At 40.2% G+C, this 27,500-nt stretch overlaps 2 protein-coding genes across 12 annotated transcripts in view; one reads left to right on the forward strand and one right to left on the reverse strand.

The window, feature by feature from the left end:
• LOC143287546 (uncharacterized) overlaps positions 1 to 27,500 on the reverse strand; it is a 178,517-nt gene that overhangs the window by 139,341 nt on the left and 11,676 nt on the right. For 5 of the 6 annotated variants that reach the window (XM_076595609.1, XM_076595608.1, XM_076595607.1 and 2 more), the window contains exon 2: positions 27,008 to 27,500. This exon is cut by the window's right edge and continues 623 nt beyond it. In XM_076595609.1, coding sequence (XP_076451724.1) covers positions 27,008 to 27,500 — 493 coding nt within the window. Of the gene's footprint in view, positions 1 to 2,980; positions 3,110 to 27,007 lie in introns of those variants that run through there. The other variant, XM_076595612.1, reaches the window with a different exon arrangement.
• LOC143287547 (peroxisome biogenesis factor 2-like) overlaps positions 3,379 to 27,500 on the forward strand; it is a 65,113-nt gene continuing 40,991 nt past the window's right edge. For 2 of the 6 annotated variants that reach the window (XM_076595614.1, XM_076595613.1), the window contains exons 1-3: positions 3,379 to 3,430; positions 11,772 to 11,849; positions 23,783 to 23,845. In XM_076595614.1, coding sequence (XP_076451729.1) covers positions 3,395 to 3,430; positions 11,772 to 11,849; positions 23,783 to 23,845 — 177 coding nt within the window. In that variant the 5' untranslated portion in view covers positions 3,379 to 3,394. Of the gene's footprint in view, positions 3,431 to 7,600; positions 7,709 to 11,771; positions 11,850 to 23,782; positions 23,846 to 25,836; positions 25,853 to 27,500 lie in introns of those variants that run through there. The other 4 variants (XM_076595616.1, XM_076595617.1, XM_076595619.1 and 1 more) reach the window with 4 other exon arrangements.

Raw genomic sequence — 27,500 nt, forward strand, 5'->3', positions numbered from 1 at the left:
ATTTCATGATAAAATGAACAGTAGTACTTTAAACAGCTAAACATTCGGAGAATTAATGTGAAAATGGAGTGCCTGCAGTGTTTCTGAAAAAATAAAATCATCCATTTGATGTCTTATCTAATGTATGGTACACATACAAACTTAATAAGACTATAGAAAAGGATAAGAAACAAAACTGTATTGCTCAGCCAGTATTGTTCAACCAATCTTCTTTTCGTACAACTGTTATCAGCAGGGCACGTCTCCCTGAGCATGCACATATATCAATGGACATAAATCATTATGATTATACTTTCACTTTCTGTGTATGTGTATGGGTATCACAATCCTGGGTGGGGAAGTTAGTTTAGGTATTTTGGGTTCCATGATACATAAGATGTCATAAGGTTTTAGGTAATAATTAATGAAATTCATAATATGGGCAGACTTTGTTTGATTTCATTGCATGGGCTAAAAATTGCATGATAGATTCATTATTAGTATTATTATAAATCCAGTAATTCAAACATCTATGTTAGGAAAGTTAGTTTGGGTAACTTGAATTCAATGTTACACATGTTACAACAAAGTTTTAGGTAATCATTAATAAAATATATGATTTATTATTATATCATTATTATTATTATTATTATTATTATATATATCCCTCGCTAAATTGATGTCTACTGCCCAAGGGTTCATGACTCACATTTACAAATAATGGTTCATTTCCAATGAAAAATATGTATTACATACCGTTCTTTTCACATCAAGACACGATGTTGGTCGATTTTACCATCATCTGCCTTCCATTCTTTCCGAATTAAATGTCTGGACAGTACTCTGACAATGTTCATTCAAATAAACCTGGTTAACGCATATTTATATATTCATATTCTATATGCTGATAAGCAGAGCATGAAATATTTCCAAGTTGTGCATTGCGCAAAATGACAACAAAATTGTACTTACAAATTAAATGATCCTGTGTTGCCTTCGTAAATTCACCTTTGCAGTTGGTATAATACCAATTTCATTCTTTATGAAATGTCACAACTGGTAAAAAACAGGAAAACATTCATAAAAGCAAATTTGTGTCTTCTACCAGTTTTGTATAAAATAAATGAAATTGAAAATATTTGTTTCATTTTGACCATAAAGAGCTCTCTTACTAGCTTTCTGTACAGTATCTATTGTCTGCTGCAGTTTCCTGCTCGCAGATCAGCATCAGCGCGGCAACAGTCAGTCACATGTACTGTACCTCACTAAACGCTTTCCTCTGGCGACTGACATACCACGCTTGCATAACCTTCACATGCTCATGCCTTGTGACTCTTTGAAGGGTGCTCTCACACAGGCAAAAGCAATAAAACCACACAAATCTTGACATTAAAAAACAAAATCTAATTAGGTTCTCACCCTGCTACAGTGGTAAACTTTATATCAGAGTGATCAGTATGATTTATTCTGTTTTATCATAAAAAGAACGGTTTTGTTGCTCACATTTGGACCTCACACAAATTCTAATATAAATTCCCTAGCCTACATGGCGTCTGACATTGCAAAGGTCTATCACTTAAGTGAAAATTTGAAATTATTCAAGAAGTTGAAAGAAAAGTAGGAGAACAGTAATTAAAGAGAAAAAAATCTTTAAGACTTTATTCAGACACTATTTATTTGGTTACTGTGATTTCATTTCAAGCTGAGACAAGCACAAAGTGCTTTCCAATATGGTAGACTTAAAATCAATTGCTTAAGTTTATATTTCCATACCAGTGCATACTTCTGTGATGTAACAGGGTGAAACAGTAAATGAACTGCACAGAAATTCCCTCCTTCCCCACTCCTTCCTTCAAATCATGGCACCGTTTGATTTCTACTGACAATTATTTTTTTTGAAGTCTTTAGAATAATACAGTGAATTTCATTTGCCTGTTTTGCTATTTATGGGTTTCCAGGCCTTCAAATTGCAATATACATATGGGGCTATGCGCTATGTTTACATAAATTCACAGCCATATTCTGGAAAGAAATTTAAAAAAATCATTTTTATTCAAGTATATAACAGCCAGGAAACATGATGTGTGTGTATGTGTGTGTGTGTGTGTGTGTGTGTGTGTGTGTGTGCGCGCGCGCGCCCGTGCACACATCAGTGTGTGTATATGTGTATGTGTAAGAGAGAGAGAGACAGAGACACAGAGACTCGAAGACAGAGAGAGACAGAGAAAGCGAGAGACTGACACTGACACAGGTTTAATTGTGAAGGCCACCGGCCCTTACACAAAAGGTGAGGGGATACAATTGGGCAATTCAACATGCCGAACGAATATATATTTTGCTCGTTCAAATAGTAGCCTGCATTGCACATGAGTAATTCATAACTGGATGAAAAGGAAGGGTCAGTAAATACATAGCATGTTCGTACTCAACATGTTTATAAATATACCAATTTATTCAATTTGTAAATTTGTCTTAAACAGCAAAAAAGATACATTCAAACTGACACATCATCTGTAGCAGGCAAAAAAACAGCGTTGGGTAAAACAGTATAAAAGAAAGAACTGTGGCGACGTTTAGTTGATCCAATCAGCTCTCTTTCTCGGGCCGCCACCCCCACCTCCCCCCCTTCAGTCCCCCCCCCCCCACCCCCCCCTCACACACACACACACAAACACGCACACGCGCACACACAATAAATGTCAAGCAAACATAGCTAGCACAAAAACAGACACACTGACGCAATATCACTCATATCAGCCTGGCCAATACACAAGAAAAAAAAACACCCAAAAAACAACAACAACCAAAAAAGGAAATGAAACATGGAAATAAATAAATGAATAAATAAAATCGACATTTAACAAGGAGAACTAGAGAGAAAGAGGGAGAGAGAGAATCTGAACATGGAAAGTTTGCAAGTGTCGAAAAAACATCTTTGCCCAGTTCAAACTGGTGTGCACGATAGCACAAATTGTTAAAAGAAAAAAGCGGAGACGTTTACCTTCACTACCCGGCTCTAGTCTTCATAAAAGAAAAAGCCACGAAAATTCAACAGAACGAAAAGGGTGGAAGAAGATGCTGCCCGCTGGTGCTCATTCGCAAAGTGACGGTCGCCTTCGCATTATTGAGCAGACGACTTTTGCTGCGCTACGCTGCGCAAGTGTCGAGCTTTGTCATTGGATATATTTGACCTGTTGCCCGAGATATGACCTTTAGGTAAGCGACAGAGCTGACATCTGCCGCTCTTGCATATTACACAGTTTCGCTACATCAATGTGCTGAGAATTGAAACGTTTGAATAATGTGATTATATGTACATGTGTAAACCATTCTTTAAATGAGCTTCGTATGTAAGCTTAGCTCTGAATCAATTGACCAATCAAAGCAAACTTTACAAATGTGTCAACAAACAGGCATGGCAGACAGAACACCTGCCCTTCGAGTTAGTCAGGTGAATTATATTTTACAGTAACAATGAACAAAAGACAGGCAAAATACGAATGTATAAGATAATGCGTGCATGTAATCTGCCTCATAGATATATGAGATTCCGTCACACAGACAAGTTTGAATGTGACACAGTATAGCTTTTCCGATGACAAATCAGCTGTATCTGTTCGGACCTCCGAAACTCCTTCCCTCTCTCATTGACTCTACTTAGGCCTGATTATTATACGGATTATATGTACTTTGTTTCCTGTGTACTGTTCAGACCTTGGAGATGAACGACAGGGGGGAGGGGGGAAAGGCACAGTACCAGCCTACCACATGGACTTTTTAAGCAAATGACAAAGTACCAAAGTGCCGCTTATCCCAAGTAGTTTGGCTTGCTTTATGTTTTTGCTTTCTGTTCCATTTTTTTGTTTTATAGTAGTAGTAGTATAGGGACTGGCAGTCATCTGCCTAGACCTCTCGGCCTTTTTATGTCCCCATCGAATCTTCATCTTCACTTCTTCCATTTTATTTTATTTATTTATTTTCATTTTTGTTGTCGTTGGGCGGTGTATGCAAGTACACTTCTACACAATGCTAGGTCTTTGACCTATTCTATTTCTTGTTGGTCTTGCCACTTTTTGAGTCAGGAAAGCATCTCTCAGACATTCTGTAAAATTATTATTGGAAGGGCCTGTCCATGAACCATCCCACTGTATAGCTGGGTAATTAAAATCACCCATAATACAAACTTTGACAAAATTTGTCAATTCTTTAGATTTTATGAGTTCAAATAACTTTTCAGTATTCTGTTCTGATGAATTTGGACTTTTGTATATTCATACAATTAATACTTTCTCATCATTTGCACTTTTAAATTTACACCATACGCTTTCTTCAAAAGCAGACTTGTTTAGAATAGAATATTCCTGGGCTTTAAGTGATTTGTGAAAGTACAGGGCTACTCCTCTCTTTTCATTTGTATTTGTGAAAATATTGTAATTAGGGATACTGCCATGTTCTTTTACATTGAAAAAGTATCTTTGGTTTTTTGGAATTGTTTATGTGGTCTTATCTCATTGACTCTTATTTTAAATTCTTCTAACTTATTGGATAGGCTGTCTACATTACTATACATTATGATACAATCACTAGAGAGAAGAAAATCTTTACAGCTATTTACAGTCAGTATGTTTTGTGATTGTAGTCACTCCTTGTTTTTGTCATTTGTCCCGTTTCCCTTTCCCTTGTCAGTAACTGGTCGGTCGTCAGTCTTCGTTTTTTGGGTTGTTTTTTTTAATACTATTTTGCCATTTCTAATTACCAGATCTTTTCCCCCTTTGGCCATTCTTTCCTTTTTTTTCAGTCAACATTTCTTGGAATTTCTGTCTCTCTTTCAGTGTCAAGTGATTATTTATGTATACTTTTTTCTTTGGGTCACTGATTTCTTGGTTTGTGTGAACTGCTTTTTTCATTATTTCTTTCTTCTTCTTTTCTGATGTCACGGTCACTTTTAACAATCTGGGTCTATTTCCCCCTATTTTACCCAGTCTGATAGGGTTTGTGAGCTCTTCTTTGTGTATTGTCACCTCGCATTTGTCCATGATCCTCATGATTTCCTTCATATCGTCTTCTTTCCTTTCTTCTGCAGTTGGCTTGCTACTTTCAGTCAAATTCACTATCACTGTGTTGTTCTTCCTTTTTTCTTTTTCCTCTTGTTCTTCTAGAGCTTCTGTCAGCTTTCTGTCTACAATTTCTTCAATCTTCTGTTTCTGCTTCCCTCCCCCAATTTCTCTTTCTATTGCTTCCAATCTCTGGCAGAACATGTCCATCATTTTGTCAAGTTTTGACTCTAATCTGGTCTGCCCTTCTCTCTTGTCTGCTGTACAGGGTTCGCAGACCCATTGCAGAATCTTGTTTTCTGTCAGTTGCCTGAAAAGATCAGCCTTGATTTTGGCACACATTTGGTGAACCCAGTGCTTGCAGTTAAAGCATTCTATAGATGGCGTCGCCTCTACGTCATCCTCACAGAGTTCATCACAAATTAGGCACTGCCATGGTGTCAATTGAGACAGCGAGGGCCTACCTCTCTGTTCGACTGTAACTCTGCTTGTGCCAGATGCGTTGTTCTTAGGTGTGCTTGAGCTACCCCCCCCCTACTGTTGTGTTGACTGTGTGGTTTCACCTTTTCATACGTTACACTGTTCCTCTGTTTACATGACAATAAATCAAACAATATATTGACAATATAACGAAACAGAACACAATATCAAACAGAAAACAAATATCAAGAGATGTTACCTTATTTCCCCTGTTGGTAGTATCAAAAACAGAGAAACAAGAAAACAAAAATTGCTACCTTTGTCACTTGTTAATGCATTTCCAGTGCAGAAAACAAAAAAACGAAAGTGAAATTTGTGGCACAAAATGGTGTCCGTGTCCATGGAAGTACTCAGTGCAAATTAGTTTTCTTTTTTTTTTCTTTTTTTTACGAAAAATCTGCTTTTCCTGATCCACAATAGGGACTGTTATTCAATTTCTGTTCACTATGCAATTTTCTCTTAATCAGTTTAGAAATTTAGTTTCATTTAGTTGGCCAGAAACTTTGAAAATGCTCGGAGCTGTCTAGGTATTACTCTCCAATGACCTGAAATGGAGCACCCACATTGCCTACACCTGCAAAAAAGCACACAGCACCCTTGGCTTCCTCAAGAGAAACCTGCATTTCTGCCTCCTCCAATGCAAGAGAAATGCATATCTATCCCTCATCAGACCAGCCCTCGAGTATGGCTCCATCATATGGGGTCCTTACCTCAAACAGGATATTGATAAACTTGAAAAAGTGCAGTGCCTATCTGCCCTGTTCATAACCGGCGATTATAAATCCAGAACACCTGGCTCCATCACCAAGATGCTTCACACTCTGCAACTGCCGACACTCCAACAGTGCAGACATGATCTACGCCTCATCTTCCTATACAAGGTGGTTGAGGAGTTGGCACCGGCCATACCACCTGCTGAGTACTTAACTCCACATAAACCAGGATGACTCATAAGGCCACGAACATCTGGCGATCAGTACAATACCACCAGTGCGATCTCTAATCACATAAGAAACAACACAAGAACATTCCAAGTCAGCAGATGTCAGACAGAGCAATACAAACAGTCACTTTTTGTTAGCACAGTAAAAGGCTGGAACTACCTGGAAGAAAACATAGTAAGAGCACCAACTCCTGAGACCTTTAAAAAAAAAACTGCTAACAATCTCAGCAGTGAACCTGCTAAGCTGCGCACCCCCCCACCCGTCGCAATAATGCCATAATCTTGGCGACAGCAATGTACTTAACAGACACAGATACAGAGAGCTCATGAAATGTACGTCCGTCCGTCCGCGCATGTGCACAACCATTTTTGTTCTGATTTGTACCTATTATGTCACTAGAGCTTTACAGCTAATGATATTAAACATTTCAGTGTTCAGTGTTCTACTCAGGCCTGCATCTCCGATCTGAAGACATGGATGACTGAAAACAAGCTTAAATGAGGATAAAACTGAAATCTTGATTATCACCCCACAAAGACTGCCACTCAGTCTCTCTTCCTTCCTCAGTCTCCCTCAGTGGCACCAACATTCCTCTTTACTCTTCTGTCTGCAATCTTGGTGTCATTCTCTTTCCTATCAGCAGCATGTTGCAAATATATATGCAAACTGGATTACTTTGAAATTCGCAGAACTGCATCCATTCATCATCTCCTGACTGAAGATGAAACCAAAACTCTCCTCTGTGTCTTTGTGCTGTCCTGCCTGGATTATTGTAATTCCCTACTTGTTGGTTCACCCAGCTACCTCATTGCTGGGCTTCAGAAAGTCCAGAACTATGCTGCTTGTCTTGTCTTTCGTTGATGTAAATTTGATCATGTCTCTCCTCTCCTTGCTTTACACTGGCTCTGAGTACAAGAAATAATTATTTCAAAAGTTTTCTGTCTTTGTTTCAAGTCCATTGAGGCTTGTGGTCCACAGTATCTTTCTGATCTCATTCATCCTTACATACCCTCACGCCAACTCCGCTCTTCTTCTGACACTTGTATGCTTAGGATTCCCCCTGCTTAAACCAAAACATATGGCCAACACCGTTTTTAATTCCAAGCCCCCTTTCTTTGGAATCAACTTCCCCAGCCTCTCCGCAATCTCTGCAATCTTTCAAATCCAGTCTGAAGATCCACCTTTCCCCTTCCTGATTAATTCTCAACTGCTCATCTCTTTCCAGTGTGAACTAAAAGGACCTATTTGTGAGTGAGTGAGTTTTGATAGTTTCAAAATTTATTGGTAGTATTTTGATTGTGTACAATTACGATTGTGTGCTATGATGTGTGTGTGTGTGCGCGCATGTGCTGATGTATATTTGTGTGTGCGTTTGGAGGGGGGGGGGGGGGGGGGGGTATCTTGTGTTCAATTTTTCCTTTTTTGATATTTACATATGTGTTCTAGTTGTAAACGCCTAGGGCTTATTTTGAAGATTAGGCGTAAATGCTCATAATGATGATAATAATTATAATGATAATTATGACCTTTGAGCTCACTCTGGTTATCATGGCATGCTTTCCCTGTCACAATAGACAGTGTGTCGTGTCAAAGTGGTTGCAGCAGACAATTCGTTAAAAATAAATAAAACATTGTCGAGTGATTCCTGGCAAACACACTTGGTGGTTAAAGTCATATTTTAGCATGCTAAATTCAGGAATCTATTTTATATTGATTATACTGGAGAGTATCTTGACCAATTTACATCTCCACTCTCGCCCAAGAGGGTTTTGGACTGTCGGCGTTGGGATGGTTTCCAAAAACCAACTAACACCCAGGGCTGCAGCACTTATTTTGTGCATGTATGAAACAATTATGACCATTAGTAGATGTAACCCATTTTTAGTTGATTTCAACTCCTACGTTATTGTACTCAATTTTGATCCCACAAACCATGAAAATGTAACCAATAGGCGCAAAAATTTAGGATGCTAAAATAGGACTGGTGAATGTGTGTCCAATGCTTATATCAACAGCTTATATCACAGATTGACATAACTTAATTTACAGTTGGGCCAACAGCACAGTGAGAGCTGTATGATCAGTGGTTTCTCCACTGCAGTGGGAAATCATTTGCAGCTTAGTCTTTTGTGAAGGACTATGACTCTGAAATTAGGAGGCAAGATTCAATTGGCTCTTAGTGCTGCAGCCCTGGGGGCTAGTTGGCCTTAAAGAACCATTCCAACGCCGACAGTCCTAAAACCCTTTTGACTCAGAGAGTGGGGATGTTTCTTGGGCAAGACACTCTCCGCAAAAATCAAATTCTAGCCCAGATAGTCAGGACAGCAGTCGCCTCCTCTTCTGTTCTGGTGGTCATAGTCAGACATGACTATCATACATATGTGTGTGTGGATGAGTGTATGGCTTTGTGATGGGCTTGTGACTTTGTATACATGAGTTAGTTATAAGTGTGTGCTTGCACTCAGTGCTTTATGTGAATGAGAGCTTTGTGTGGTGTGTGCACACAGTGTGAGAGTATAGTTAACTGACTACATTTGTGTGTCATGAATGTCTGTATAAGTAACTGTAAAAGTGTAATGTGTTTGTTCATGTGCAAATATGTAGATATAAGTTTTATAACATATGTATGCATGTTAAACTCATGTTGCTATATTTCATGTCCCAGTAATCAAATTACAATTAGTGGGATTGAATATGAGTCATTATTTGCTTCTGGTAACTAAGAAGGGGACCAGCTGCCCAAATTTCAAAATGATGGTGTAGATGTTAAGATACACAATTGGAGTACTTAAAGGAAAGCAAAATAACTTGCAAGAGAAAGAAATTGATTGCTTCGTTCATTTTACTGATACGTGTCATGAAAGACCACATCCGCTTGAAATGTAACCAGTGTTTTGAGAATAGAATAGAATAGAATATATCTTTATTACCAAGTGTATCGGGGTCACAAGGAATATTGGGGGGGGGGGGGGGGGGGGGGATAGTACATAACAAGGTACGAACATAAATAAAAAAAAATCATACACAAACACAAATACAGTAGAAATTAGGATACATACAAGTGCATATCAAAATAAAAACTTGTGCATACTCACACATATGCATGCACGCCCACACACTCTCTCTCTCTCTCTCCCTCTCTCTCTCATGTTTGAACAGAAGCCGCATATTACATGTGGATGGGGCTGATGACTAGATCTTCAGGTAGTTGTTGATAGATTGACACTTAAATTTTGATGAAATGGACATAATTATTGGATTGGCTGTTGAGATAGATTGTTACAAGTATACATTAGCATATTTGACCCAGTCATTGCTGCATCAGTGTGTTTTAGAACTCCCAGATTCTTGTGACTCCGTAATACAGTTACTCTTCTTTCAGAACATTTTCTTGCTGGTATAGTTGTGGGAAAAGTGACCAGTGATCACCCACTCCGTCTGTTTATGTAAGTTAAGTGAAATGCACTGACGCTCACGTGGCCCATGAAGCGAATCGGCTCAAATCCCCCAAAATTTGAGTAGCATTGTGCTTGTTACAAGGTGTTCAGTGATAGATTTCTATATGATTCCTGAACCGATTTACATTGGATAGGTCGCAAAAGAAAGAGATCAATACATACTTTCTAATGAGTATAAATTGAAGTTTTGATTATTTAAGATGAATTTTTAATCTTAATTTAAGTCACCTGAAAAGGGTCAGTTTTAGCAAGCTTGTTGCTGAAAATTACAAACTGCTTTAAATCAGTTTAACGTAGGCAAACACAAATGGAACATATTTAAAGATGGAATTGTGACGATTCTGCCAGTATATAATACTTGTAGTTTACTGATCTGACGAAAGAGATATTTAATTAAATACACTATGTCACAAACACAAGTTTCCGCTCACCCAGTGACACTGGTTGTGGAGTGGTTGTCGTTAAACAAGGACAAAACGACGTAAGCTTAGCATCAGTTGAAATCTTTAGACTGACGAACGATTAAATGAAATCAAGTATGCTTCTAACTGATGAAAGTGTGTGTGTAAGCACAACAAATATAATCTGCAGTGAACGATGCAAAGACTTGATGTAATAGATGTTTAGAGAATAGGTTCAGAATGGGCTTTGCATTCAAACTGGGAATGGCGTCACACATTATAAGTGAGTCATTGAAGACTGGCGTGTTAGTTGTGGAAAAGGCGTCTGCTATAGCTTGTGTGTGAAGCAGTATCTGAAGACTGAGCTGAGCGCTTGGCTACATAAATTAGTAAAATACCCATGATTTTCAGTTGACACAAAGCTGAGTATATACATGTGACTGAATGCGTGAATGAATGCAGTTGTTGATCAGATGAGGGAACATGAATGAAAATTCATGTTTTGTCTGAATGAGTTAGTGAAAGCTGAAGTAAAATTGTTGCTTTAAAACTTTGGGAGGTGACAGAGGTACCAGAGACAGAATAGGCAATGGAATGTATTCAAATGTAGCCATGTGCAATATTATGTTTTGTTGAAATTATATTATATTTCGTTCGAAAATGTTTTACAGTTTTCACATTCTTATTGGCTCCCCATTCAAGCATGAATACAATACAGACTCTCAGTCCTTTGTCACAATTTCATCACTGATTCTTGTCCCATCTGTCTTTCAGATCTACTTTCTGTCTGTTCACCACCCAAACAACTCTGTTCTTCAAATGAAATTCGCACACTGTCTATTCCAAGAATCCGAACAATAACTTATGGTGAACGTTCCTTTTCTTTTGTTGCACCTAAACAGTGGAATTCACTGCCCTCACACATTCGTCATACCCCAACACCCGCATTCAAGAGAGCGCTCAAAACACATCTTTTCAAGATGTATTTTTCTAAGTAGAGCTTTCCCATTTCTATATGCTTGCTGTGATTTGATCGCTGGGTGTGCTCTTTTTTGTGATGCTTTTTGGTGTGGTTCTATGAGGCCTGGTTCCTTGGTGCATGTTTTGACTAGGGTGAATGTGACTTGTTTTTATCTTGCTGTGATTTGGGCCAGTATGATGTGAGACTATGATATTGCCTGTGATGATTTACATATTTTTATGTCATTTAGTTTGAAGTATGTAGATTTTAGCCAGTGTGATGTGAGATAATCTGAAATACATGTATGTATATTTTAAAAATGTGATGTGAGACTGTCTATTAATCTATTTATTTCATTTTGTTTTTTGCACATATTTTTTACGACACTTAGTCTTGAATTTGTATATCTTATTGTAAAGTGTGGTGAGCCCTAACTGAGATGGGGGTACTGCATTATATAAGCCTGCATATTATTATTATTATTTGTATTACAGCTTGACGCTCATGAATTGGATCAGGAGATACAAAACCTCACCAAGTTACAGTTTACCAGTCTCTTCAAATATTTCCAGGTATTTTATTTAATGAATCTGTCTTGTTGTTGTTGTTGTTTAATCCAGTATGATTTTCAAGTACTTTCAGTTTCATATTCAACATTTTCGTGTTAAAATGGAGAGGGCATCAATATAATAGAAATGTCTTCTTTTATACTGGTTGCTTACACTTCAGTATTTGTAAAGTGCATGATGATTGGTTCTTGATTTTGCAATATATCAATAGCCAACATTGTTTAACCCTATAAAATCCTTAATGTTTAGCTTAGCCAACTTTCAGTCTTCTCACATAACTTATCAGTGCAAAGTTTATTCTGCGCTAGTGTCACAGACTCAGAGACTGATGACTGGGTGGATGAGGAGTCAAGCCCCATTAGTGGTAGGTTTCTTTTTTTCTTTATGTTTTAGCCTGTGCCTGTGGCCAGCTGCAACCCAGAGTTGTGTGCTTTGGGCTAAAACAGGAACTGGGAGCACACAGTCAAGGGTCATTCACAGATGCATATTTGGGAATGTTGCTCAAATTTCCTGAACAACACTGCAGGTATCTTGTCTCTCTCTGAGCCTGGTTGACATCAGCTTATAATATGAAAGGAATCATAGAGTACACTACAGCTGTGTCCACAGTTAGACACATAACTAATTCTGGAGGAAGGTATATTTATTAAAGTTGTATTTTTGATTTAATGTTTGTGACTGGATGCTAAGCATATGCAATGCAAACTGCAAAGAGTGGTTTATAAAGATGATTTCTGATGGTTTGCAAATAAGCCATGAGACAGTCTCAAACCAAGACCTGACTTCTGTTACAGCTACTACCACTAGTTACTGTGTATTCATTACAAAGGCACTTTTGTGCACTTAACTTTTGTGTTTTCATGTGAAAAGGTTGATTGGCCCCACCCTTGACTGTCCTTGTCCTAGAAGGATGGCCTGCCAGGACTGTCGAGCACAACCTACCAGCCTATTTAACTTGTGACTTGGGGTTTGAAATAAGTGTAGTCCTCTCTGGTTTTGCCTCAGGGTTGACTCCTGAAGTCTTTCCCATGAGTGGGTATAGCCTCAAGGCAGCAGAGGTTTCAGATCAGTGTTTTCCTTCACTTAGACAAGGTTGATGAGCCCCATTTGTCCAATGCAACTGGTTTTAAGGTGCTTGTTAACTGTCTTTTGCCCCTTCTGTCAGTAGAAACAGCTCTGCCAGGCTTTGAGGCTAAGCTGCTTGTGAAGGCTGGATATGGATATCTGACACATATACCTTGGGAGCATTTTATAGAGCAGTGAGAGCTTATCCTCACTGCCTACCACCAACATTTGGAGCCAAGGTGTGTAAAAAAGTCCAATTTGTTGAAATGAGTGTAGCCCACCAAAGCAGAGAAAGAAGAAGACTTGGCATCTGCGTGCATTGTGGAAGTGCAGTTTCCTTCTACCACCAGTGTTTAATTGTGCACAGTTGTGTGTAGATTTTGGTACAACTACATGTATGGTTTCAGGTGGAACTCTTGTCATGTGTTGTCTTTTCCATCAGTGGTGAAATCTTGAAATGCTATGTAGAATCTAGCTGTTGCTGACTCTCCCAAACTGTTTTGTAATGGATAAAACATAATTTAGTTTTCTCATGAATAGAGTTCTGTGCATTGTCAGCCCAGTACTTAAGAACAGATACAACTTTATTGTCTGTAAACTCACATAAATTTAGTCGTAGTTTGTGTTGGGCTTAATAATGCCATTGATATTTTCATGTAAAAGCTGGTTTTACGAAGTTTCTACTGCAGTCTGGTTTCATCTAGGAGATAGTAACAATGACAGTTGGTGTTTGCTTTTTATTATTATTATTATTTTTTTTTTAATAATAGATCTTACTTTATTGTTTAAATATTGTGTATGGTTCAGGTTCTTGTTTGCTTTCCTTGTTGTTGACATTACCATAGTAGAGTCCTCACCACTAAATAGGTTGAATAACTGCAGTCATTGTGACATGATCCGGCACACAAGTCAAACTATGAAACTGTTTAAATAGTTGCAGACTGTGCTCTTAAATAGGCAACATTTTGCTGCTTTTATGCCAACCATCCCCACCAGTCCACAGCTCCCCTCTCTACTGCTCTACCCCTCCCTGCCAGGTCATCAGTTAAAGATTAGCTGGATTATTCATGGAAACACCTCTCTTGTATAGAATGTCAGGAAAAGCTTTTACATGTTCAGGGGCTGCCAGACAAGTGGTTGCATTTCTATCTTTTTCTGGAACAGAACTAGAATAGAGAAAAGAAAAAAAAGGTGCCTGGCTTTCACGCTTTGGAGCTGGCTCTTACAGTGTTCTGTTCTCAATGTGCAATGAAAGAGACTTTTTTTTTCCACATTGCTAACTGACAGGTGGAGATTAATTTTTATGCCTTTCAACTGGTTCTTTTTCAGTCCTGTGCAAACAGACATTGATGGAGTGTGAGGGGTAGTCAGGGCAATGATGTGGTGCATGCACCCATTTAAACAAATCACTTGCTGTTTTGTGACCTGGTGAACTGCAGTGTTCTCTTTGGGAACCTGTTAGAGGGGAAAGTTGTGTTGGAATATTTATGAGTTTGCCACTCACATTTATCATGCATTTCTCACTCCCTTCTTTCCTTTGTTCTTTCTCTTATTCATGTATGCATGGGTGCCTGTGCAATTGGGCTCTGGTGTGTGTGTGTGCTGGTTTTTTTCCTCTTGTCATTTTATGTTGAAGCAGCTATGGGTATGTGAATGAAAGTAAGATGATAATGGCAGTCATAAATTAAACCATTTAGTCTTTTAATTGGTTTATGATGTTCTGGTCCTGTCAAGTTTGGTTTTCTTTCAGTGTGTGTGTGTGTGTGTGTGTGTGTGTGAAAGTCAAAGGGTTATGAACATCTTAATGAGATTAAATTTGGTCATAAATCTCAGAAACAACTGTTTGTAAATATAATATGGTCAAACCATACTTTTTTCCCAATATTTAAAACTCAGGTTGTCAGTATACATGAGATAAGACACCACCTTCCTTACAGCTGGGGGGTTAGGGGGTGCACGGGAGGGGTAGTACCTCTAGAGGGGGGGCTTGGCACACTCTTCCGGGAGTGGTTCGTCCTCTGTTGGTCCCCACCGGCACCCAGCTCTCACCTATGGGTCCTAGAAGCTGCTAGCATGCGGCAGCGCCCAACCCCGGGCAACGGCTTTGACAGGTTGGCTAAACTAGGTGAGGGTAGCCGATGGGTCTCAAACCCTCGGTGAGTTAGGGCTTGTCTACCCAAGCATGTGAAGACTGGATCCAGCGGACTCTGCGGAAGAAACCTTCATGGTTCAACGGAGAGGAAGGCGGTTGCAGCAGAGCACTGTGGAGTGCTGAGGGCAGGATGAGGCACATAGGACATCCTGATCATCCACTGCATCCGTTTCCATCTCCAGTCGTCTTGACCTCGTCTTGCCACTGGATACAGATGGTCTCGGACAAGAGAGTGAGGTCGACGGTGTGCAACTCCTCCTCACTATAAACAAAGTCATCGCGCAAATCATCAGTCATCCTTCATCCCATTCCATCATTTTCCCCAAGCCCTGTGGCAACAGGCGAGCGACGAAGCAACAGGTGTGGGTACACTGGCAGTCGTAGCCGCGGGCCTGCACACAGGCGGCTCAGGCCATGGGGTCGTTTTTCACCGACTGGAGCAGCGGTGGAGATCGGCAGCCCCCTGAGCGACTGAGCAGCCCTCTTCAGGACAGCACTGCTCACCTCCATAGCATGAGGAAGGGGCTAGAAAAGGTGCCCTAAACATTGCCTGCTCCACACCACCCTAGTCAGCATACCGCGGCTGACGGGGACCCTACTCAAGCGGTCGACACACAAAGGAAAGAAAGAAGAAAACAAGGAGCACCCCATTGACCATTGCCACATGGAACGTGCGTACGCTTCTGGACAGAGGCGACTCAGCCAGACCACAGAGATGCACAGCACTCATTGCGAGTGAATTAGCCAGGTATAACATCGACATCGCTGCCTTATGTGAGACCAGACTGGCAGAAGAAGGCGAACTCTGTGAGCAAGGCGCAGGCTACACCTTCTTTTGGAGTGGTCAAGGACCTGAAGAGAGACGTGAGGCTGGAGTTGGCTTTGCAGTGAAGACAAGTTAAAGTATGTGCTCATGTGTTTGTTCATGTGTGTATGTATACCATGTATGCATGTTTGTGGCTCTATGTTTGTTAGAGAGAGAGTGTATGTGCCTTCATATCTGTAAAGCATGTACATTTCATGCTTGAAAGAGAGGGAGGGAGGGAAGACACAAACTATAACCCCTTTGAAGGTGGTCTAGGATTTGCCCTAATTATTTCGTATTAGGCCTGGTAAACATGAGATTCTAATTGGTGGCAGTTTCAGTCACAGATCTATGTTGTTGAAAAAGTCTTCTTTTATTTTATGTGCTCATTTATTGCATGCTAAAAAGAGCTTAATGTGGTCGCTGCAGCTTAAAGGGAATAAAAAGCAATGTACAAAACTAACTGGAACAAAAACTCATGAGAACATAAAATCATAACTATAAGATACAGTTTACTGTATATTACACAAAATCTCTGGAATGCATTACCTGCATAATGAATGCACTTAATGTTGCAGCTGTACTTTCTGTAGTAAAAACATCAAATAATTATCATACAGAATAGACCTCAATACACACACTCACAATCAAGTGTGCACACATACACACATGCAAGCATACACATGTGCGTATATGCACATATTTAAATACATTGTGTGTGCATACCACAGTACACACGCACACACCCACATGCATACACACACACAGACACAGACACACACACACACACACACACACACAGAGTGGAGGGATAGACAGAGCGAGCGAGAAGCCAAGTGTAATGTCCCAACCTCCCTGCACCCCCCCCCTCCCCCACCCCATGTGTGATCCAATCAACAATACAACAGTCCGGTGCGATGTTCCAATAATATGTTATATCTAATGAGTTCAAGACCTGCTTTTGTTTTGATTGTCCACATGTAACCAAACCCATTGTTCACCGCAGTTAGACTTGCCTGTTCACATTTAAACTCAGGCGCCCATGCTATTTCAACCATTGAAAAAATGTAGGAAAGAAGCAGAGGAACTTTTCCTGGTGCAACCAATCGGAGAAAGCATTAGAAAACAGAACTACATTTGATGATCATACAACCTGTTATCAGTAAAATACACATGTTGAGTTGGTTGCTTCGACTGGATCGTTCCCAATTAGGCCTACCTACCCTATGCACAGATAAACAACGCAATCGGAACACTTGTGCTGTGATCAGTGGCGGCAAGTAGAGGTCAGTAATGGTCAGAAACAATGAGTAGAACACAGACTTTGGGGAGGTGGAGGATAGGGATGACCCCTTTCAGCATGTAGAGTACGAGCCTAGGTGGTTTATATATATATATATATATATATATATATATATATATATATATATATATATATATATGAAAGTGGTAGTTCATGTTTTTCAAAATATCTTAGAGCCTTTAAGTGTTTTCTCCTCTTTTTTTTTCTTTGACAGTGTGTAATGAATTTATCAAAATCAACAAATAATCTATGCTTTCTCATGATCTCCTCCTGCTCCTCTTTTCCTCCTCTTCTCACTATTTCCAAACACACACCACACACACACACACACACACACAAAGTAAAAGGAGGGTCACATTTTGGGATGGGTGCTTTGGTGTAGTCAGTGGGAAGGGACCGAAACAGCATTGGGAGGTGGGGGGAGGGTCGAGTCGTCCCAGAACTTTCTCTGGGAGATGTTTCAGATTCCCGAGCGGTCCCCCAATGGAAAGGGGATGGGGAATGATTCGGGACGTTACATCGGCATTTTAGAAGCTTTCTCTCTGCGTTTTTCCCGAGCAAGGGCCCTCACTTTTGCATGTGCGCTGGACGGCCTCAGAGGCTTGGGATAGAGATCAGACGCCCGCTTGTCAATACTCATTTGCATGCTGTCAATAAAACACCGTTCAATTGTTCAGTTGCTTTTCGCTTGGTCACACTGGCTCAGTCGATGTGCCTTTTTCCTGCAATTATTCATATCAGCAATTTGTAGTATTGTATTGGTGTATACAAATTTTGTTTTTCCACTTCTATGTCCTCATGTGCTCATGTGTGGTATAATGCGCTATTGTGTATGTATTGTTTTATGTGAGGCGCTTAGAGCTCATTATGAGTTTGCACCATACAAGTACAGTATATAGTATTATTTCTATATTATCATCATTATCTGTGATATAATTATCAGAATTATAGGGAACTATGCATTTTAAAAAGCTAGAATCGTTTCATTTATTTTCATGTTAACGATTTCAAAATGTAAGTCCCAAAACGCTGAACGCAGTGGTATACGGTGATACAGGTAGGTATCCTCTGTACATTGACAGCTGCATTAGTGGACTACGATACTGATTCAAACTGAAACAGATGCCCATAACATAAATTCCAAAACAAGTATATATTACGAGTGTTAACAGAATGACCAGCTGCCAAAATGCTTATTTAAGATACTGGGCATATACAGTAAAGCATTGTTTCGATATTTATGGATTTTTATTAAGTTGGGTTTAATTGTGGTGTTTCCTTAGAATATTTAAACAAAGTATGGCGGACTGTTATAAACAAGCAATATATATAGTGGTAATCGTTATGAAACATACTGTTCCTTTAAGTCATTGCTGCAGCCAGAAAAATACTTATCTGATCTTACCATTTCCAAATTGAGGTTGTCTTTTATTGGATTTGGGTTTGGAGTAAATGCGCTTCAAGGATAGCTTGAAAAAAGCTCTCAGTCTTGGATGAAAGACATGTTACCCCAAGCTTGTTATTTAGTCTGGTTATATTATCAGTTTATTCTTTCCAAATTGTGTTGTTCATACTGCTCAAGGTTTGGTTATTATGTATATGTGTGTACAACACATGCAGCCATATGTATACAGGTCGGTAGCCTTGGATTAAAAAAAGTACTGAGTTCTCTCTCTCTCTCACCATCTCAGCACCCCCCCCTGTGAGTCGCAGTTTTGGTGAGGCTGTATCATAGCATTTTATTATGGGAGTTAGGTGAGAGGGCTGTGTGAGTCGTGAGGGATGTTATACTGTTTTTAAATGGTTAGTGAGTTCGTATCTATTTTTAAAAATTATATTCCTGTGTCCTATTTATAATAGGTGTATTGTAAAGGGCACTTATAGCCGCAGGGTATGTGCTATACAAATTTACATTATTATTGTTTAAAAACTTTCAGTATGCTAAAAACTAGTCAGCTGCCTCATTTTTCTTGTCTTGCCTGGAAAACAAAACAGCGTGTATTATTCTGAAGGACGTGTTGATCGTGGTGTACTGCAAAGATCTATTCTTGGACCTATACTCTTTGCATCTATAACAAGCAAGCCGATGCATGTATCACCTGGCAACGTGACCTGCGATCTGTTCACTGATGACAGTTCTCTTCAGTGAAATGACACCAACATTGATCTTGAACATGTCATTGCTACAACAGGGAATAAATGACATCTCAGACTGGTGTTATCAAAATCAGGTGGCACTTAACTCACACAAGACAAAAAATACGGCACTGACACCAAGACAAAACACACATGTAGGCCTCTCCAGTCACAATCAGCTCAAAAGAAATAACTCATTGTATAGTGTAGATGAGCAACTAAGCTCAGTCTACCCGACCGCTCCCTAACAGCCAATGAAAAATTAACAAAACTGGATATTTTACCACTGTACAAGCAATTTGAGTACAATAATATGGTATCCATGTTCAAAGTACACAAAAACGTGCCACCACTATACCTCATTGTGAAAATGTTCAAAGGGCATAAAAGTGTTACGGTTCAGATAATTATAGGCTGCCTGCAGTACACATTGACTTGTACAAATCCAGTTTTGCTCTTTGGACCACCTGTATAGAACTCTCTTCCTGCCTTTGTTCATCAAGACATGCGATTCATTGCGATTCATTACAGTCCTTCAAATCAAGCATACAAAAACTTCTGCTTCACAAGTAATAGGCCCCCGAAGCCAGTATAACCAGCAGCTGTTACATCATGCCTTTTTTGTAATTTGTTTGTGTTGTCTCTATTCCTTTATGTGTTTAGCCAAGCACCACATTGACCACTATCACTCACCATCACAGAACATGCCATTGCAGACGACATTTTGCAGTTGACCACCTAATGTAACTCGTACTATTTCAAAATTCAAACCTAACCCATTCTAAATAAATGCCCCAAACAGTATAAGCCCAAATCTTTGTATCATTCAGTTCCAGAGCATGCTTATTAATAGATGCTGTATATGCTTATAATCTTATTCAGATTTTTTTCTAATCCTACATCAGCCAAACTGATTCCATGTTGAAGATTGCATCATGCTGTCTTTCCATCACATGTAATGATACATTCTGAAACTTTATATGTGATAAGGTTTTAGAGTGTATTGTGTTGAAACAGTGCTACAACATTTGGAATCACATAACCAGGAGCTGCTTCAGCCTACCGTAAGTGCCATAGCACAGAAACCACCATACTGCAAGTGGTTAATTACCTCCTTCAGGCCTCTAGCTGATACTGGTCATGTGTGTATTTTATCACTGTTCGACCTGTAGGCAGCGTTTGACACCATAGACTATGGCATCCTTACTACATGGTTGTGTACCACTTTTGGCTGCTCTGGAACGGTCCTGGATTGGTTCATATCGTACTTAACTTGCAGTACCCAGTCTGTCCTTGTTGGTCATGGATCCACTCCCATCTGTGTTGAGGTATGGGGTACCACAAGGTTTAGTCGTGGGTCCGGTTTTATTTACTATGTACACACAGCCTCTCAGCACTGTCATTCATCAGACAGGCATTTCTTTGCAGACAATTCCCAGCTCCACAACTCTACTGTTCCCCCAGATTTTTCAACTCTTGCTTGTAGTTTGAAAAATTGCATTGAGGATGTGGACGAGTGGATGAGTGAGAATGAGTTGAAGATAAATGAGGAAAATCTGAGCTAGGTGTCATTGGCATCAAATCAAAGGTAAATCAGGTCACTTCTACCTATATGTCCATTACTAGAGGAGGGCGACTTGTGCACTGCCGACTAGCAGGGCCAAGAAAACGTGGAGCACGGTCAGCGTGGACGCAAATCAATCAAGTCAGAGAAAGAAATGGCACTACTGCTTGTGGGAAAACAAACCCAGAGATGCCACCGGAGGAGGTGTAGGAGGTGGTAGTGGTCTGGAGTCAACCAGGGGGAGTGGAGGAAGTGCAGGGTTAGCATTGTTGAGAGATTGTGATTGTTGAGAGACTGCGATTGTGCCTTGATTTAAGCTCAGTTGCCTAAATGAGCTAAGTAAGTTTGTGACCTGTTAGATGTCCTCGTCAAACACAAAGCAAGAGTGTCATAGAATAGATAGACAGGCAGAAAATACCTGTATAAGCTGTATGAAGAGCACAGGAACAGGAGTCAAGATGGCTGCTGGAAAAAGTGGAAGCTAGTCCGGGATACAGAGGGGAGGTATACCTTTCTCCCAATCTGTGAGAAACCATGGATGAAACACTGTCTGTGGATGCACATGTCAAACACTTATGCCACACTTTATTGTCAGCTGTGTAGGTTTGGCAAAATTTGCCTTTTCCTTTCCACTGCTGCTGCCAACAAACTTACTGTTTCTTTCATACTCTCTAGATTAGACTACTACAACTCTCTTCTAACTGGTCTCTCTGATAAACTAAATAAACTTCAGCATCTTCAGAATCATGCAACACAACTCGTACTCTGTAAACCCAGGCATGAAAGTGCAACATCACTACTCAGAACACTTCACTAGCTTCCTGTTAAAGCAAGAATTCAGTATAAAGTAGTTTGTCTCTGCTTTCAGTGTCTCTGCCACAACAATATGCCACCGTATCTTTCAGATCTTCTCCATCTGTTCCATCCTTCAAGGTTGCTGTGCTCAATTGACACCCTTCTGCTGACATTTCATTGGTTCTCCCTTGAGACCTTCGGCAAAAAATATTTCTCTGTCTTTGTCCGCACAGTATGGAACCCCATGCCTCTGTCCCTCAGAAAAACCCAGTGTTTCTCAACTTGTAAAAAGAATATGATGACTCACCTGTTTCAACTTCACCTAGCATGATGCATACAAATGAGTGCCTGTTTGTGTATGGTGATGTGCTGTGGGGAAGGGGGAGGGTATGACTGCTTTTAAATTTTGCAGTTTGAAATGTAGATTTTTTTTTGTATTGTGATGTGTGTGACTGGTGTTAAGAGTTGGAAGTGAATTTTCAGTATTGTGATTTGGTTTTTGTGTATTGTGATATCAGGAGTAATTTTTTAAGTATTGTGATTGGGTTTTTAAGTATTGTGATATGAAATTGCATTATTTAGGCTTTTTCATGTGATATGTACGATAAGTGGGAATAGTCTGTGATGAGTGTGTGTGTGTGAGAGGGAGAGAGAGAGAGAGAGAGTTTTTCATTTTAGTATTTAAATGCACGTTTTAAATGTCGGGATTGACATTGTACAGCACAATTGAGTATGTTTTACACGGAAAGGCACTTTGTGAATTTATTATTATTAGTATTATTATTATTATCATCATCATCATCATCTTCTCGCAGTGTGTCTCTGCACTGTCTTCCTGTAGTATCTGTGGTGAATAAATCATTGAAAGGACTCTTCGCTTTCATATGCCTCTGCCTGCGAGGGAATCCGCTATCCTATTATTCCTTTTATCCCCTTTTCCAGTCCTACACTGTTTTACCATTCCCAGCCTATCCCTACTCCACCTTGTTCTCCAACCCTACTATAACCCCCGAGCCTAGCTGCACATTCATTATTCAGATCTACCAATTTTTATTTGGTTTACTTTTTACGTAGTACGTTTCCACCAGTTCATTTGATGTTATTGCCTGAAACATCAGCATCAGCATCTTCATTACTATATGTATAGTGATATAATTGTGCTTCTCTGTTGTTTGTATGTATGTTGTTTTTCTCTCACTTCGGTCATGTCTCTTTCCTGTATTCTGTGTGGTGGCTTAGTTCACCAACTGTAATAACATTTTTAGTTCATGCCTTGTACATTGAATTTAAATGTGTCTTGACTGTGTCTGCTAATGTACTACAATATGCACTTTTTATTTTTCCAGAGCAATATCTAGTCAAATACATATATTGATCAACAAAGTCCAATGTCACTTTGACACACTCCTTGGTTAATTTTGATAGTCATTTGTGTCCGACTATGATAATCAGAACAGCAGAGGAGGCAACTACTGTCCCAACTATCATGGGCTAGAATCTGATTATAGTAGAGTGTCTTGCTCAAGTTACATCTCCACTCTCTAAGCTGAGAGGGTTTTAGGACAGTCGGCTTTGGTATGGTTCCCAAAAGGCGAACTAGCCCCCATGGCTGCAGTGCTAAAAGGCAATGCAATCTTGCCTCCTAGTTTGAGAGTCATAGTCCTTCACAAAAGACAAAGCTGTAAATGACTTCCCATTGGAATGGAGAAACTAGTGATCATACAGCTCTCGCTTTGCTGTTGGCCAGGCCTTGATATTTTCGTAGTTACACACATTTACATATGATTTTATTTGACCTTTCATGTAAAAAGACGAAATGTGCTAAGAGGATACATTCATACTAGTTAAATGTGTCTACTGACAGGCTTGCAAGTTCAGTCTGTCTGCATGTTTTTCTCTCTCTCTCTTGCATGCCCACATGATTATAACAAATGGGCAGAAAAATAGTGGGAGGTGAAGACAAGATGGGATGACAAAGAATAGAAGAAAAAAAGGGAATGCTTTTTCATCAGATTTTTAAAAATATTATATATATATATATATATATATATATATATATATATATACTTAATACATATGTATCTAAAAAATCATGCGTATTTTATTTTATTTGCAGACAGGGTTTCTGGCACAGTATGACCCCGAGATTACAGCTCTTCTCAGACTGCTTCTGTGGAAGGTTGGTTGGCGTGGTGTTGATGTGTGTGTGGGCATGTGTGTACATGTGTGTGTGTATCTCTGTGTGTGTGTGTGTGTGTGTGTGTGTGCGCGCGCGCGCCTGTTTGTGGTTCTTTGATTGTCTCTGCCTCTGACTGTTTCATTTCTGTCTTTACCCCCATTTCTGTGTCTTCCCTTTTCGCTCTCTCTCTCTCTCTCTCTCTCTCTCTCTCTCTCTCTCTCTCTCTCTCTCTCTCTCTCTCTCTGTGTGTGTGTGTGTGTGTGTGTGTGTAAGCATGGTCACCAGAAGGAAGTTTTTACCTGATGGTACCACTCTGGTGATGCCAGCTAGATGATGCAGATAGATTCATGTAGGCGACATTACATCTGCTGAAAAAAGATGGGGTAGATGCCTGACATCTGCACAACCCAGCGCGCCGACTAGGCCTAGTTTTGTATAAAACACGAGCATAAAGATTATTGTATTGTATTGTTATGTATTACTCTTTTTGTCACAACAGATTTCTCTGTGTGAAATTCAGGCTGCTGTCCCCAGGGAGATCGTGTGACTACACTGACAGTGCCACCCTTTTTTTTTTCTTTTTTAAAATTCTTTTTCTTCTTTTTTTCCTGCCAGCAATTTTTTGTTTTGTTTTGTTTTCCTACTGTAGTGGATTTTTCTAAAGAATTTTGCCAGGGACAACCCTTTTGTTGCCATGGGTTCTTTTTTGTGTGCTAAATGCATGCTGCACACGGGCCCTTGGTTTATTGTCTCATCTGAATGACTAAAATGATTAGATAACGTTAATTTAAGAAAGATTTGAACTGACACAGACGACAACGTGAGCCAGGGCTTGTTATTGTATGGGGCAGATTGCAAAGAGTACCAGGCAGCAGCAACCGGATATTGTTGAAGACCTGGATTGATTTATACCCATGGCCCTCTCTGCATGTGATACCTTATAAGGTTCAGCTTTCATCTTTACTGTGGTTGGGGGTGGTTAGAGATATGAGTTCTGTTCAGCACTGATATAATTATCTTGGCTTTCGTGGTGTATGTTGTTATTAATTGCCCCCCCCCCCCCCCTCTCCCCGTACACCTTATCCCCCACCCCAGTCCATGCCCCACCCCCACCCCCACCTCACCCCCACCCCAGTCCAAAGAGGAGGGGACAGGATCCAATCAGAAGTCCTGCATGTGGGAGGTGGGAGGTATTCATGGTTGGTGTAACACTTGACAGAAGCAAGGTTGAAATTGGAAGATAATGATGACAGTTATGTGGTTTCATTCATCCTTGCCTTTTGCTCTCCCGTCTACTTTTGTCTGTTTCATTCCCACCACTTCCACTTTCTGATTTGCTTTTATGATACTGTTCATCGGCTATTGGTCTTGTTGTGGCATGTATTGTTGCTCCTGCATGGATTGTCGTTGGCGACAATACGTGCAGCCTCACTGCTCATATTGTCGCCCCTCTGCACTGTTGTTTTTACAGATTACAGAATACTTTATTGTCTCAACAAGAGAAATTCATTTGTGGTGTAAAACACATAAACAATACATGGAAATCACAGTCATTCAACATGTATACATAAAAGACATAAAATGTTTAGATGGCAACCCATGCGTACAATAAATAATCACAGTAGATAACAACACAACAGAAACCTTTAAAAGGTAACTTAGAGTAAATCATACATACATCATCACAGCCATACATGTGCAATACAAAATCAGTTAAAGAATATGAATAAAATAGGCATGAAATAACATACTAAAAGTAGACATAAGACATGAAATGATTATGATAACAATGCAATTCAACAATAGTTTGATTTAAATTTTAAGATATCACATTCCACATACACACACTCTGGCATACATTTAAATTTTTTAATTTTTTTATCACAGATCTGATTATCAATTGTTTAATAGCTGAATTGAGGTTGGTATGAAGCTGTATTTGGTGTTAAATATAGTATTTGGTTCTGTTTGTGTTAAATTCTGGGACACAGAAGCGTTTGCGTGAAGGTAAGAGTTCATAATAATTTGCTAGCGTTTGGCTGCTGTCACTTGAAATGCATTTGGCTTTCGCATTGTACAGTTTTGTTGTTGTTGTTGCATGCGTGTGTTTGTGTGCACACTCACGTATGAGACTGTTGTGGGCTTGTTTGTGTGAGTGTATGCGTGAGTGTGTATTGCGTGTGTGTGTGTATGTATGATATGTGCGGGTGTATTTGGCGTGTGTGTGCATGTGTGTGACTGTGCATGCATGTTTGTGTGTGCGCGTGCAGATTTGTGTGTGTGTGTGTGTGTGTATTGTGTGCGTGCATGAGCGCAAGTGAGCATGCATTGTGTGCGTGTGTGTGTGCGTGTTATCTTATCTGCGAGGACACAGCCCTTCAGCGACATCACGCTGGGTTGTAAAAGTAATAACTTCTAAACCAGTGGGGTTGGGATCTGGAGTCGGTTGTAAAAAGTTATGAGTGGATGGGTTTTAGACTGGTCAAGTTTGGCTACTGTCACTCTGTGTGTGTGTGTTTGTGTGTGTGTGTGTTTTTATCTGTGAGGGCACAGCCCCTAATTGACTCGACGTTAGGTCATAAAAGATATGTCACAACTCCTCACTTACTCCTCAGAACAGCAACAATGCAGAGGGGTGACAATACGTGCAGTGAGGGCTGCACGTATTGTTGCTGGCGACAATCCATGCAGGGGTGACAATACATGACGCAACAGGGCTCACTGACAGATGGCACTCGAACACGTACGCACACACAAACACACACACTCATACACACTCTCTCTCTCTCTCTCTCTCTCTCTCTCTCTTACACACACATACACATATGCGTGTGCAAATACACACACATGCACACATTTATGACCGTACACACACATTCAATATGCCCATCTATGGACTCTCCATCTATACATGCACACAGAAACCTGCAGAGTCACGCCCAGACGGAAACTAAGAAGGCATGGAGTTAAAAAACCCCCACAAAAACTGAAGGTAAAGAGAGACAAATCCCAGCTCCCAGCTCTCAGGCACACACACACACACACACACACGCACTCAAATGCGCGCGTGCATGCGCATGCACCATAGGCAAACAGACAGAAAGAGAGAGGGAATCAAACTCCATAGAAAAAACAACACTGAGCATTTTCTCTTCAGCTTACCTGAGTCTCTTCAAAGTCGAGGTAGTAACCGACAGGGATGCTGCTGCTGACCTTGCTCTTCAACAGGGAGGAGGAGGAGGGAACAAGCGGCAGAGGAGGAGGAGCAGCAGCAGCAGGTGGAGCAGGCGGGGATTCTCTGGGGGTTCCTGGAGAAGCCGAAAACGTAGTGGCCAAGGTGTGTGTGGACAAGGGTCTGCTTCTGTAGGCTTTACTGGAGAACCTGGGTTTGTCGCTGGAGCTCAGGTATCGTGGTGAACAAGGCGTGGAGGCCTGGTACACTTTCCCACCGAAGCAAAACATCTTGGGGTTGGCTTCGTCAAAAATGTCGCTGATCACTGAGTGACGATCCTCGAAAGTCAGAAGCAGCTCATCAGTGTCTGTCAGTGAGACTTTCTGACTCCTCCTCCAGGACACATCGTGGTAGGCGGTGCTTTGGGAGTGGATGTCATCGTGCATCTGCAATTCCACATCCTCCTCCCGGTGGTCGTTCTCA

This window comes from Babylonia areolata, chromosome 11 (assembly GCF_041734735.1).
Source record: "Babylonia areolata isolate BAREFJ2019XMU chromosome 11, ASM4173473v1, whole genome shotgun sequence".
Classification (NCBI taxonomy): Eukaryota; Metazoa; Mollusca; class Gastropoda; order Neogastropoda; family Buccinidae; genus Babylonia; species Babylonia areolata.